We start from the raw sequence: 15,214 nt of genomic DNA on the forward strand, positions 1-15,214 counted from the left end.
AAGAAGAGCAAGGCTTGTACGATGAAAACTATAGAACATTGTTGATAGAAATTGAAGAGCTAAATAAATGAAGAGACATTTCATGTTTATGGATTGGATGTCTCAATATTGTCAAGATTGCAGTTCTCCCTGTAAATTAAACCCAGCCCCTATCAAAATCCTGATGGACTTCTTTGGGGAAGAAATTGACAAGCTGATCCTAAATTTTATATGGAAATTCAAAAGGTAGTCCTGATCCATACAATAGAATAAAAAGTCCTATGGTCTGAGTGTTTGTGTCCCCCCAGAATCCATATGGGGCCTTTGGGACTGCTTAGGTCATGAGGGTGAAGCCCTCATGAATGGGATTTAGTGCCCTTGTAAAAAAGACCCCACAGAGCTTCCTATCCCCTTCCACCATGTGAGGACACAGCAAGAAGTCTAACCTGGAAGAGAGCTCTCACCAGAACTGGACCATGCTGGCACCCTGGTCTTGGACTTCTATCCTCCAAGAACTGTGAGAAGTAAACTTCTGTTGTTTATAACCTACCCAGTCTATAGTATTTTGTTATAGCAGCCTGAACAGACTAAGACAAAAAAGAATGAATTATTGATATATACAACATGAATCACAAAGTATTTTCACTGAACATAGAGTAAAAGATGCTAGGTCAAAACAGAATACATGTTGTATGATTCCATTTTTATAAAATTCTAGAAAATGTCAGCTGATTATCAGTGACAAAAAATAGATCAGTGGTTGTCTGGAGGAGAGGTCCAGTTGGAGGGAAGAATTACAATGGTACATAGGTGATTTTAGGGTTGAAGGATATGTTCATTATCTGGATTGTGGTGATGGTTTCACCAATAATATATCTCAAAATTTGTATTGTACACTTTAAATATGTATAGTTTATTGTATGTCAATTATATTAATAGAGTTTTTTAAAATCTTTATTCATTGTTTTGCTTAGGCACTTTCTTAACACTTTTATATACTTTTTCTACATAGGAATAATGGGAAAGGAAATGTAAATTCATTTAATAAATTTTTGTCCTTTAAACCTTTTTGTCTAAACTGCATAATGAAACATAATTAATATTTGCTTGTTTTTTACTGAAGGAAAATTTATGTCCACATTAAAAAGGTAATGCTGCTTCAGTAGTTTTCCAAATATGATTTGCCATTTAGTAAACACAGCCTTAGTTTCCTTGTGAGCTCCCAATGTTAAGCTTTGGACTAATCACTACAGTGTGTTTTTTTTGTTTTTTGTTTTTTTTTTTAAAGAAGTGAAGGGAAAGAAATAATTTATTTTTAATGTATCTACAGGCAACACCGACATTGCTTAGAAGATTTGGATCTCAGCTTATCAAGTCAACTGTTTTATCAACCAATACTTCTCTTCGAGTATTGGCCCTTGGTGGCGAAGCATTTCCGTCATTAACTGTTCTCAAAAGCTGGAGAGGAATAGGCAATAAAACACAAATATTTAATGTTTATGGTATCACCGAGGTATCAAGTTGGGCGACTTTTTACAGGATACCAGAGAAAATTCTTAACTCTACTTTGAAGTAAGGGTTTCAGTTACTTCAGGGTAGGGTAGAAACTGTTATTTCTCCAGTATCTTAACACAAATAGTATTTTTGATAGGCACTGGAGTAATATTTTATAAACACTATTTTATCTAGAATTTTAAGCTGGGAATCCAGAACCTTTCTTATTTTAACTGGGGCTACAGATCCTGCTAGAGGTTTTCGTAACTAAACAGCAATGAATAACATGATAACTTTTCCACCTAACCTTTTCCTCTTGTCAATCTTTGAATTATAACAAAAACTTTTTTTTTCTTTATTTGGTACAATGTGATTTAAATACACTGGTAAATATTCTATTCAAATGAAAAATTTTAAATTTGGTTTGGGTTGTTGTGTTTTCATAGATGTGACTTGCCTGTACAACTGGGATTTCCACTGCTTGGAACAGTAGTTGAAGTCAAAGATACTAATGGTTTCACAGTTCAAGAAGGCAATGGCCAAGTATTTTTAGGTTGTTTTACATTTGTTGATTGGGAATAATTTCTTTTTTTTTTCCAATAAAAAAAATCTGATGTGTTAATTTTATTCTTTCCTCAATTATTCTTAAGTCTAGTATTCTTTTCGGTGATGGTAATTTTTAATCTCATCCTCACAGTCATGAAACATTTAATTAGTTACCATAATTATTTCAGATAACAATGTCGAATACTCTAAGAGAAGATATAAAAGTAATTTAGAAACTGTAAATTGGTTGTTTGTATTTCTGTTTATAGCCAAAATTCTATTAGTATTTTAAGAATGTTTTTAATCACATGTATTTTTAGAACTAGATTGTGTTTCATCCCTTTGCTTATTTTACTAAAGTTCTTATTGTATATAATTTTATCAGGTAACATTTAAAAGTGAGTCCCCCTTTTTATATAAATATTCAAACTTTGAAACTTAGTAACAGCTTTTGGAGATGTTCTGATTTCTTGGTTTTTAATATATTTTCCATGAATTTTTAAAATTACATTGTTGTTTATATCTTGTGAAGGTGGCAGAAATAGAGTATGTTTTCTTGATGATGAAATGACAGTACCACTTGGCACAATGAGGGCCACAGGAGACTTTGTGACTATAAAAGATGGAGAGATATTTTTCTTGGGACGAAAGGACAGTCAGATCAAACGTCATGGCAAACGTCTTAACATTGAACTTGTGCAACAGGTAGAACTGTTTAAATATTAAACACCTATTAATATATGTAGGTATTAGAGGCAGCCATAATTACTTTTCTGTTCCAGGGTTCTCTGTCAGTATTATTTAAACCTAAGACTTTTGTGTTAATGATGAATTACAGTAGAAGATATGGATAATTCATTGTGCACTTTATTCTCAGCATGAAGAGTTGTTTTTTAAATAAGTGACAAAGGGGATTTTGATAACTGAAAATAAGTTGACTTATTTTGCTCTGGGAGCTATTATTTTTGGAAAACATTAAGAACCCAGTGTGCTGGTAATAGTGATAGTAGGAAACAATTTTTTAAAAATCTCTAGTGAATTCCAGATTTTAATTTGACTGTATTGAATGCAGAGTATTTAGGAAGTTTGTTTTTAAATGTCCTTATTGGCAAATTGAGATAATCTCTCTCATAGGTTGCTGAAGGTCTTCAACAAGTGGAATCTTGTGCAGTTACATGGTATAATCAGGAAAAATTAATTTTGTTCATGGTGTCCAAAAATGATTTAGTAAAGGATTACATCTTTAAAGAACTGCAGAAACATCTTCCAAGTCATGCAATCCCGGATGAGCTTGTATTGATTGATTCTCTACCATTTACATCTCATGGTAAAATAATTTGAAGCAGCTATGTTTCAGTGCCAAATGATACTAATTGTATTAACTAGTTTAAAGGCCACTTAAATCCTTATTATTATAAGTAATACTAATATATATTGTGGTAGACCCTCTGTTAAATACTTTGTATAATTAACTCATTTTATCTCCAGAAACTCCTGTGAGTAGGTGGTATTATTCCCATTTACTTATGTGGAAAATAAGGCTTAAGAGGTTAAATAATTTCCCCAAAATCACATTGCTAGTTAGTAGTAGAGTTGAAATTCTGTAGGACTGTTTGACTTCAAAACATGTGCTCTTAATCACCATATTCTATTACTTTCCCAATTTCATCTTTATTTAATATTTCAGAATGTGGTTATTGCTCAGTAAATAGTACCATTTCTTTAGCTCTTTAAATGAGAGCAACATTAGCCCCTCCTTTCTTTTTTTTTTCTTTTATTTAAAATTATTTATTTTTTTGGCTGCATTGGGTCTTTGTGGCTGCGCGCGGGCTTTCTCTCCTTTTTTTTTTCTTTTAAAAATATTATTTATTTTTGGCTGCGTTGTGTCTTCGCTGCTGTGCGTGGGCTTTCTGTAGTTGCGGCGAGTGGGGGCTACTCTGTTGTGGTGCACTAATGTTGCGGTGCGCAGGCTTCTCATTGTGGTGGCTTCTCTTTTTGCGGAGCATGGGCTCTAGGCTCGCAGGCTTCAGTAGTTGTGGCTCGCAGGCTCCAAAGCATAGGCTCAGTAGTTGTGGCGCACGGGCTTAGTCGCTCCGCGGCATGTGGGATCTTCCCAGACCAGGGATTGAACAGGTGTCCTCTGCGTTGGCAGGTATCGGATTCCTAACCACTGTGCCACCAGGGAAGTCCCTCCTTTCTTCTTATCTGCTACCCACTACATTCTGGGTAGCATGGGACTGTCTTCTTGATTATTGATTCTGCATGACAAACTATTTTATAGGATTTCTAACCTTAACAATGAAAAATGTGTGTATTGTGACTAACAAAGACATGAAGGGGTTAAGCTGAAATTTAAAAATTGTTATTTCTCTTTCGTATTAAGGCAAAATTGATGTTTCTGAGTTAAATAAGATTTATTTAAACTCCATAAACTTGAAGTCTGAATGTAAACTCAATGGAAAAGAGGAACTTTGGGAAAAATTACATCATTTGTGGAAGGTACAACTTTTAAGATACAAATTTGTTATTATAAAGAGGTCGTTGTATATCTTCAGGGAATGTAGCATCCTAATAAGTCTGATAAAATTTTCTAAGAATATTACTGCTGCCCAGATGTTAAGTAGTATAGCTTTGTTTTATTCAATTTGTATTCAAATAAGGGTTAGGTTCTCTACTGCAAGATTAGATGAAGCTCCCTATATAGAAATTTATTGGAAGTGAGGTAGTCATAAAAGGCACGAGTAGACAAAACGCCTCTTGACATAACTTTTCCCTAAGATGGTCAGTCAAGTGCAGTAACACTTGTCAGAGTTGAAAAAATAGCCGAATCTTGCTGTACCACGATCTGTGGTATAAAGGCTTAACATAATTATTCCAGAAGAACTTTCAGTAACAACATGTATGCTTCTGCTTAAGGGAATTAATATATATATATGTATATAACAATTAAAAACTTATTTTAAAATATATATATTTTATTACCTATGATTTACAGGTCAGCATAATTTTTCTTAGATAAAATTTGGAGTTTTCCAAAGGGTTCTAACAAGAGGATGTAACTGTACAGTCTTGTCTGAAAATAGATATCTAGATAAAAGTAATATCCACTTCATTTTTAGATTCTTGGAAAATAATTTCGGTTTATGTGAAGTTAATGAAAATAATTATTCCCATATTTTAGGTGTTTTTATAATTCCATTCCCTATTGTATGGGTAGAAAAACTGCTCTAAAGGGAAGTATAATTTGCAGTTCTAGGGTAGTTTGTGACAAAATTGGTAGCATAATGATGGTCTCCTTTACTATATAGAAAATAATTTTAAAATTTACTCTAATTGTTAAAAAATTTATTTTGTGTGTGTTCATCTCATTAATGTAGTTACCATCATCTATATATTACCTTTAAATGCTGAATTCTTTTGGTTTTAGATCTTTAACTTCACCATATTTCTCACTTCTCTAATCTGTAGTCTGTTCTGAGTCTCTCAGAAGACCCTTTGAAGGTTCCTGATGAGTCACTCTTCTTAAATAGTGGTGGAGATTCTTTGAAGTCCGTACGGCTCCTCAATGAGATTGAAAACCTTGTTGGCACATCAGTACCTGGGCTTCTGGAAATTATTCTTAGCAGTTCTATTTTAGAGATTTACAATCACATCCTTCAAACAGTGTTTCCAGATGAAGATCTGACATTTAGCAAGAATTATGCCACAAAAAGAAAATCCAGCGATGTTAATCAAGAGGAAACCAGTGGAAAATCTTTACATCAGGAATCTGTCATGCCTTTAAATTGTGACAACGAGATCAATGCTTTTATTGCACTGAGCCGAGGGAGTCAGATTTTGTCTCTGCATACTACTAGGTTTTTAACTAAGTTGGAACATTGCCCTTCAGCCTATTCTTCTGATTTAATTTCACAGACTAACATTCAAAATATGAAAAGCTTAAATCCTCCAGCTCTTATTGGGAAGTCAAAAGATATGTCCTGTGTTGCAAAAGTTTCTGAAGAGGAAACATCTGTGATGGGGGCTGAGAAAATGGAGTTTCATGTGAGGTGGAGGTCAGACACAGGCAAATGTGTGGATGCTTCACCTCTGCTTGTAATACCAGCTGTTGATAAGTCATCTGCAACTGTGTACATTGGCTCCCATTCTCATAGAATGATAGCAGTTGATCTTTACTCTGGAAAGGTGAAATGGGAACAGATTTTGGGAGATCGCATTGAATCCTCAGCATGTGTATCTAAGTGTGGAAACTTTATTGTAGTGGGTAAGTTTCTGAATTTGAGGTTTATAGAGTTAAATTTAATTACCATATGGTAATGCTAGTAGGGCCAAGTTAAATTTAAAAAACCTATGTATAGTAGGTTTGGTTGCTGTCAAAGAATAATAGTTAACTACATGCTGATTCATAGTGTGGGCCTTGGGTCAGAGTTTCTGGATTTGAAGCTAACTCTAAAGCTGTTACCAGCTCTGTGACCTTCAACGAGTTGCTGAACTTCTTAGAACTTCAGTTTTCTTATGAGTATATGGGCATAATAAATAAAACATGGTGCTGCATCACAGATTATCGCCAGACTTAATGGTTTAGAATAATAAACATTTATTTATTGGGATATAGTTGCTTTAATAAACATTTATTATCTCACAGTTTCTATGGGTCAGGAATTTAGGAGGGGTTTAGCTGAAAGTTCTGGCTCAGGGTTTTTCATGTGGCAGCAACCATCTGAAGGCTTGACGAGCTGGAAAAATCTGCTTCTAAGGTGGCTTACTCACATTGCTGCAAACAGAAGACTTCAGTTTTTGCTGGGTTTTGGCAGGAAGCTTCAGTTTCTTCCCACATGGGCTTCTCCATAGGCTGCTTGAATGCCCTCACAACATGGAAGCTAACTTCCCTTGGAGTGAGTGACCCAAGAGAGTGATTGAGGAGGAACGCAGTACTTTTAGTGTCTAAAGTTGTATACCATTATTTGTGCCTTAGTCTGTTATTAGAAGAACATCATTAAGTCTGGCCCACACTCAGAGGGAGGGGAATTAGCTTCACCTGTTGACTATCTCTGAGTATCAAAGAATTTGTGGATATATTTTAAAACTACCACAATAATCATAGAGCTTTTGAGAGGATTAAATGAAATAATTGCTTGTGAATCCTTTAGTACATTGCTAGGGACAGACTAAGTGCTCAAAGAATAATAGTTAACTACATGCTGATTCACAGTGTGGGCCTTAGGTCAGAGTTTCTGGATTTGAACCTAGCTCTAAAGCTACTACCAGCTCTGTGACCTTCAACAAGTGTTAGCTACTACCTTCTACTCAGTTTCATTAAGGTGTAGGTGACTTTTACTTTACAAAGATATGGGGGTCTAGGCGTAATATCTCCTCAACTACCACTCTCTTTTTACCCCCCAAACTACATCAAGTTTTACTTTAATGCTCATGGCATCTGCTTACCAAAGCTGTTCAGACTAAGTGCTTAGGAATATATCTCCCTACTTATGTTAGCCTGGCTAGAATCTACTTGAATCTGAGTTTGATTCTTCTGTATTGAAAACTTACATTTTGAAAATTATACTACAGGAAACTTTCAGTTATACATGTGAATGATCATGAGTAATCCCTATCCATGAAAGTCAGCTCATTGAGGTTACTGTTTGCATTCCAAGTGTCTAAACCCAAAGCCTCTGGCACGTGGTGGTCACTTAGTACTTTTTTTCTCTTTTTAAAAAAATTTCCAGTTTTATTGAGATGTAATTGACATACAACATTTTATTAGCTTAAGGTATACAATATAATGTTTGATATGTGTATATTGCAAAATGATTACCACAGTAAATCTAGTTAGCATACATCACCTCAAATATACAGTTCAGTGTTGTTAACTATCACTTAGTACTTTAAATATTTGTTATTAATTAATATACAGTAAAACCCTTTTTAGAATACAGTTTTATATTTTGACAGATACATACTATCATGTAACCACTACCACAATCAAGAGTCCACTGCTCCAGGGACTTCCCTGGTGGCGCAGTGGTTAAGAATCCACCTGCCAGTGCAGGGGACACAAGTGTGATCCCTGGTCCGGGAAGATCCCACATGCAGCGGAGCAACTAAGCCCGTGCACCACAACTACTGAGCCTGTGCTCTAGAGCCCATGCGCCACAACTACTGAAGCCCACACGTCTAGAGCCCATGCTCCACAACAAGAGAAGCCACTGCAGTGAGAAGCCTGTGCACCGCAACGAAGAGTAGCCCCTGCTCCCCGCAACTAGAGAAAGCCCGTGCATAGCAACGAAGACCCAACACTGCCAAAATAATATATATATATATATATATATATATATATATATGCATATAGTAGCACTTCACTGTGAGCATTACATGAGTTAACAGATATAAAATTCTTAGAGTAGTACCCTTCACAAGGTAAAAGGTCAATAAACATTTGGTCATTGTTAATGTTAGCATTTCTGGAACACCTACTATGTACTGGGCATTTATCCTAATTATCACAGTAACCCTGATGTAGATGTATCCACATTCAGCAGAAAGATAATCTAGGCCCAGTGATGCTAGGTAATTTGCCCAAAGGATGGCCATGACAAGATCTGAATCCAAGTCTGTCAAAGCCTCTTTCTGCTGCAGCATGCTCACGTTCATTGTTTTCCTGGTAGTGAAGCACTTTATGGTACTTTTAAAATGTAAGGTGTACCTACTAAATAGGTTTTCTATACAAATGGTTGCTGCTTTGCTGAAATGTAAATCGAGCCAAACATAGAGCCTAAGTACACATGAAGAACATCGAATATATATTGTCATGATTTAAGCCAAATAATTATTTTCCAGTGGCATATCTAAATCTCATCTTTTGTATTTTGTTTCCCAACAGGCTGTTATAATGGGTTGGTTTATATTCTGAAGAGTAATAGTGGAGAAAAATACTGGATGTTTACTACTAATGATGCTGTCAAAAGCTCAGCAACTGTGGATCCAACCACAGGACTTTTTTACATTGGCTCTCATGACCAGCATGCATATGCTTTAGATATATATGTAAGAATTCACTTCATCAATTTCATACCATAAGCATAGATAGAAGAGTGTGAAACTATCAGGTGGTGGTGACTAGGGGAGCAGGTATTAACTATTCCCAAGTTTGTGATCTGGGAAGATTAAGGGGTTAATTAACAGCCATAATATCTTAAGACAATTTTAACTTCCTTACCGAATTTTCACAAATAAATTTACTACTCAGAGTTTTGAAATATAAGGAACTTAGAATGCCATCTTAACAATAGAGAAGAATCACAAAAATATCAATAAGAACTGATTACATAAAATTTTTTAATTTAAGAATTATAAAATTAAAAAGAAATAAGTTGGGAAAAGTTTTTGAAACAAGTGTGACAGAGTTAAAATAGTCATAAGTATAAATTAAGAGCAAATACAAATAAGAAAAATATAAAGGTCCAGATAGAAAAATAAACAAGGGATATAAATGCACAGGACCCCAAAGAAGAAATAGCTAGTAAATGTATTTAAATATTTCATATGTTTAAGAATCAAAGGAATGAAAATTTAAAACTTTGAGATAAAGAAGCAAATGTTATTAGAGTGTAGCATTAAATGCTGGTGACATTGGTGAGAGGTAAAGCCTTCGAGGAAAACAATTTGACCATAGGTAACAATTTCATATCCGTTGATTCAGTAAAATTCTTCTAGGAATCTGTCGTGGCAAAATAATCAGAAACATGGACAGATATATGCACGAAGATGTCTATTTCCAAATTGTTTATAACACCAAGCAATTAGTTCAAGACAATTTTCAATGATAAGGTAGAGAAATTATTTTGTGTTCATATGGGATATGATCCTTTAAAGTAATATTTAAAGAGTTTTACAAAATAAGTGAGCTAAATTAGATACAAAGTGTATGATATTCAGAGTGATGATCTCAAGTATATTAAGCTGTGTGTGTGTGCGTGTACCAAAAAGATCACAAGGGAAAATGCTAAAATGTTAACAGTGGTAATCTCTGGGTATTGGCTTTTGTCATCTTTTTATACTAACTTGATTCTCCACAGTGAGTATATATTATTTTTATACTAAAAATAAAAGTTATATTAACTAAGATAGACATAACATCAGGAGGGACAGGATATGTATATTTTGTTAATCACCAGCAGAAACCAATTAATTTGCTTTCTTTTTCTTTTTCTTTTTTTTTTTAATTTGCTTTCTTATTTGCAGAAAAAGAAGTGTGTTTGGAAGTTGAAATGCGGAGGAACTGTTTTTTCTTCTCCTTGTTTGAGCCTGATTCCATATCACTTGTATTTTGCTACGCTGGGAGGACTTTTACTGGCTATAAATCCTGTAGGCATAAAAGAATATTTATTGATTTTATTACCTATTTTTCTTTAATATTTTTTATTTTTGCTTTGAATTCTGAAAATTTGAAGTAGATCTCAGATATAGTCCATACATTACTGAACCAGAATTCATTAAAAATGACTGACATAAAGTATAGAAAGATGAGAAAAATCTAAGTTCTGTGTATGTCTTTTATCAATTTTTTATTTTTATTTTATTTTTTTGGCTACGTTGGGTCTTCATTGCTGTGCATGGGCTTTCTCTAGTGGCAGAGAGCGGGGGCTACTCTTCATTGTGGTGCGTGGGCTTATTGCGGTGGCTTGTTGCGGAGCACAGGCTCTAGGTGCTCCGGCTTCAGTAGTTGCAGAGCGTGGGCTCTAGGCGTGGGCTTCAGAAGTTGTGGCGTGCGGGCTTAGTTGCTCCATGGCGTGGGGATCTTCCCGGACCAGGGATTGAACCCGTGTCCCCTCCTTTGGCACACGGATTCTTAACCACTGTGCCCAGGGAAGTTCTATCAATTTTTTAAGTTGGCAGACTGTTCTCGGTCCTGTCAAGAACTTCGTGTCCATTCTAAGGATGGAATTTATGTGCTAGTTATTTCTTTCCTGGTTTTATTGCAAGTTTTTAGCATTCATAAGTAGCACTCATTAATTTTATAGCTGTGTATATGTGTACTAGCTTCATTTATAATGTCAGCATGCCATTATAGCATTTTCTGGTGTTTATAGCTTTACCTCTGGGAGATTTATGAGTTTATTTTATAAAGGGTAGTTGATTAGTAGAATTATTTAAATGCTGTGAATTGCTTTTTGACAGGCCACTGGGAGGAGAGTTTGGAAACATTCCTGTGGAAAGCCACTCTTTTCTTCTCCACGGTGTTGCCTACAGTATATTTGTATTGGCTGTGTAGATGGGAATTTTCTCTGCTTTACTCACTTTGGAGAACAGGTAAAAATTTCTAGTTCTGTTTTATTTACATTTCTCAAAGGCATAGTAGCTGGTGACAACTGAAGTAAAATTTTAAACATTATTTGACCCATTGTGTTGAAAACGAATTCTATTTTAATTGTCAAACCATGGGTTTTTAAAATTTTGAATGACGCCATAATAGATTTAAAAGATTCTATCCAAACATTGTTTTACTTTTGCCATTCTCCTCTCACAATTTAAAAAATGTCATCAGTTTTTTTCTTTTTTTTTTTTTTTTTTTCGGTACAAGACGGGCCCAGCCGCTCCGCGGCATGCGGGATCTTCCCGGACCGGGGCATGAACCTGTGTCCCCTGCATTGGCAGGCGGACTCTCAACCACTGCGCCACCAGGGAAGCCCATGTTATCAGTTTTTAGCCAACTTTATTATAACCTCTATTCCGATTGTGAACATTGAAATAAACTCCTGCTTTTTCGATGAAAACCTAAATCTGTTACATAACCCAATTTGCATTGTGTGGAAGTTCCATCTTCAACTTCATGATCGGCAGGGTAGGCTCCTTCTGAGTCATAATAGGTCTTTCGTTGGGATAATAATCTCTACTTCTTTACCCATAAGTGACTGTGGCACAACTTCTGTGTTTTTGATTTTGGGGATTATTTTGTGGACTTGAGAGTGTACTAGCTCCAACATGAGTTAGCCCATTGCTGGCTACAGTTGACTTTGGGTGCTTTTTATTCTACATTCACCCCTCATAGCCTAGCAGTTTCTTTTGTTCTGTGTGACAATTACTTTGTGATGAAATCTTTTATTAAGTTCACTTAATATTTTTTATTTACAAAGTAATTTGAATATATTCTCACCTTTGGATTTCTAAAAAGCAGCAAATGCTATTACCCCTTTTTTTTTTACCTTTTCTGAATGAACCAAAGAAAGATTAAAGTGATTTTGTCCAAGTCAGGGACAGAATTGAGATTACAAATCATATTTCATGAATATACCCACTCTTTTTATTTTGCTTTTACTCTACTGCTATTACTATGGATTTGTAAACACTATCTTAGACTTATGCTTTTTCTTCCTTGTGTGTTTTCTTTAAAATATGGCTGACAGGTTAATCTATAGTAGCTTTGAAATAAGCAAACAGTGTATATATCTACAGGGTAGACACACAACTCATAGCTCTTTGTTTAAAGCTTTAAATTATTGCACATAAACTTTTCCTTTCAGCCTACTTACCCCCTTATTCCTCCATTAGGAGACCAGAATAAGATACAATTTTTAATAACATACACTGAAAACTGTGTAGTTTTTTCTTTGAAATAAGTGTCTCTGAACATATAAGTAATAACTTTTGAATGGGGTTCGAAATGAATTTTACTTCATAATATTATGCATAGCGGTGATTTATGTAATAAGGACACTCACTGGTGGGTTTTGTGCTAGATTTTACAATTGGGACAGAGGTCTAATCTGAGGGTGCTACTTTTGGGAGAAAGCCATTATTTTCTCTATGTATAGTTACCATTCAGTAGCCTGCGTCTCTCACATTTTATTAAGAATTTCAAAAAGCTTTATAGAATTGTTGAGATGAATGAATTATTTTTGCCTTTATCACCCTTCAGATTTGGCAGTTCTCTACCAATGAACCAATCTTTTCATCCCCATGTACCTCAGCATCAGAGCAAGAAATATTTTTTGGTTCCCATGATTGCTTTATCTACTGTTGTAGTGTGAAAGGTCACCTCCAATGGAAATTTGAAACTACTTCAAGGGTGTATTCAACACCATTTGCTTTCCATAACCACAATCGTGGCAATGAAGTGTTGCTGGCAGCAGCATCTACTGATGGGAAGCTATGGATCTTGGAATCTAAGAGTGGAGAGTTGCAAAGTGTGTATCAGCTTCCTGGAGAAGTTTTCTCTTCTCCTGTGGTCTGGGAATCAATGCTTATTATTGGATGTAGAAATAATTATGTTTATTGTCTGGATTTATTGGGTGGCAATCAAAGATAATGAAGGACAGTCTTTACTAGAATATATCTGTGAGATGTTTGAAAATATTTTACATTATGGAGCATGTGGATAGTCTTATTTTATGTTAAAGATTATATTTTGTTTAAGAAACTTGTCTATTACACTTTATTGGAAAACAACCGTATTTTACTTCCTATAGGAGCAACAAATGCTTTTAAAAGGAATTATAGAACAAAACACATCAATATGTTAAGTGACAGTTTCTTTTAATTAGGCTACAGATGTTCTACTTGGTTTTTTATAAAAGACTTCTGGAAAAAAAGATCAGAATATACTTGGTGGGTTAAAAAATTAGTCTGTGATGTAATACACCATTCACTCATTTATACTGAGATTCATAACAAGATTTTCAAAGAAAGGATCTATTTATCAAATTAGTTTCCATAATTAAAAATTTTTTATTATTATTTTAAAAATTTATTTATTTGGTTGCACCAGGTCGTAGTTGGGGCAGGCAGGCTCCTTTAGTTGTGGCTCGCGGGCTCCTTGGCTGCGGCACGTAGCCTCCATAGTTGCGGCTCGCCAGCTCCTTAGTTGCGGCACGTGGGCTCCTTAGTTGTGGCTCACGGGCTCCTTAGTTGTAGCATGCGAACTCTTAGTTGTGGCATGCTTGTGGGATCTAGTTCCCTGACGAGGGATCGAACCCAGGCCCCCTGCACTGGGAGCAGGGAGTCTTAACCACTGCACCACCAGGGAAGTCCCTGTAGTAGTCTCTTATGATCTTTAATATTTCTGTGGTGTCAGTTGTAACTTGTTCTTTTTCATTTCTGATTTTATTGATTTGGGCCCTCTCTCTTTTTTTTATTGATGAGTCTGGCTAAAGGTTTATCTATTTTTTTTTTAAGCTTTTCAAAGAAGCAGCTTTTAGTTTCATTTTATTGTTTTTTAAGTCTCCTTCATTTATTTCTGCTCTGATCTTTATGATTTATTTCCTTATACTAACTTTGGGTTTTGTTTGTTCTTTTTCTAGTTTAGATGTAAGGTTAGGTTGTTTGAGATTTTTCTCATTTCCTGAGATAAGCTTGTATTGCCATAAACTTCTCTCTTAGAACTGCTTTTGCTGTGTCCCATAGATTTTGGATCATTGTTTTTCATTTTCATTTGTCTGCAGGTATTTTTTTTAAATTTCCTCTTTGATTTCTTCAGTGATCCATTGGTTTTTTAGTAGGATATTGTTTAGCTTCCACGTGTTTGTGGTTGTGCAATTTTTTTCTTGTAGTTGATTTCTGGTCTTCTAGCATTGTGGTCGGAAAAGATGCTTGATATGATTTCAATTTTCTTAAATTTACTGAGGCTTGTTTTGTGGCCTAGCATGTGATTTATCCTGGAGAGTGTTCTGTGTGCACTTGAAAAGAATGTATTCTGCTGCTATTGGATGGAATGTTCTAAATGTATTTATTAAGTCTTATCTGGTCTAATGTGTCATTTAAGACACAGTGTTTCCTTACTGATTTTCTGTCTGGATGATCTGTCCGTTGATGTAATTGGGGTGTAAAACTTTCCTACTATTATTGTGTTACTATTGATCTCTCCCTTTATGTCTGCTGGTATTTGCTTTATGTATTTTGGTGTTCCTATGTTGGTGTTTATATATTTACAGTTGTTATGTCTTCTTGAATTGATCCTTTGATCATTATGTAGTGTCCTTCTTTGTCTCTTCCAACAGTCTTTATTGTAACATCTATTTTATCATATATAAGTATTGCTACTTACCCTGGCTTTCTTTTGATTTCCATTTGTGTTCAATACCTTTTGCATCTCTTCACTTTCAATCTGTGTATGTCTTTAGATCTGAAGTGAGTCTCCTGTAGGCAGGAAGGCGGGATATATATGGGTCTTTTTTTTTTTTTTTAATCCATTCAGCCA

The 15,214-nt window shown here is 35.1% G+C and overlaps 1 protein-coding gene across 3 annotated transcripts in view; it reads left to right on the top strand.

The window, feature by feature from the left end:
* The window catches only part of AASDH (aminoadipate-semialdehyde dehydrogenase), a 43,533-nt gene that overhangs the window by 21,550 nt on the left and 6,769 nt on the right, over positions 1-15,214 (top strand). For 2 of the 3 annotated variants that reach the window (XM_024746679.1, XM_024746680.1), the window contains 10 exons: positions 1,310-1,551; positions 1,920-2,026; positions 2,552-2,724; positions 3,154-3,346; positions 4,403-4,518; positions 5,488-6,283; positions 8,903-9,066; positions 10,264-10,386; positions 11,200-11,331; positions 12,938-13,438. In XM_024746679.1, coding sequence (XP_024602447.1) covers positions 1,310-1,551; positions 1,920-2,026; positions 2,552-2,724; positions 3,154-3,346; positions 4,403-4,518; positions 5,488-6,283; positions 8,903-9,066; positions 10,264-10,386; positions 11,200-11,331; positions 12,938-13,327 — 2,436 coding nt within the window. In that variant the 3' untranslated portion in view covers positions 13,328-13,438. Of the gene's footprint in view, positions 1-1,309; positions 1,552-1,919; positions 2,027-2,551; positions 2,725-3,153; positions 3,347-4,402; positions 4,519-5,487; positions 6,284-8,902; positions 9,067-10,263; positions 10,387-11,199; positions 11,332-12,937; positions 13,439-15,214 lie in introns of those variants that run through there. The other variant, XM_024746682.1, reaches the window with a different exon arrangement.

The sequence above is a fragment of the Neophocaena asiaeorientalis genome, unplaced genomic scaffold (assembly GCF_003031525.2).
Source record: "Neophocaena asiaeorientalis asiaeorientalis breed wild unplaced genomic scaffold, Neophocaena_asiaeorientalis_V1.1 scaffold19, whole genome shotgun sequence".
Classification (NCBI taxonomy): domain Eukaryota; kingdom Metazoa; phylum Chordata; class Mammalia; order Artiodactyla; family Phocoenidae; genus Neophocaena; species Neophocaena asiaeorientalis.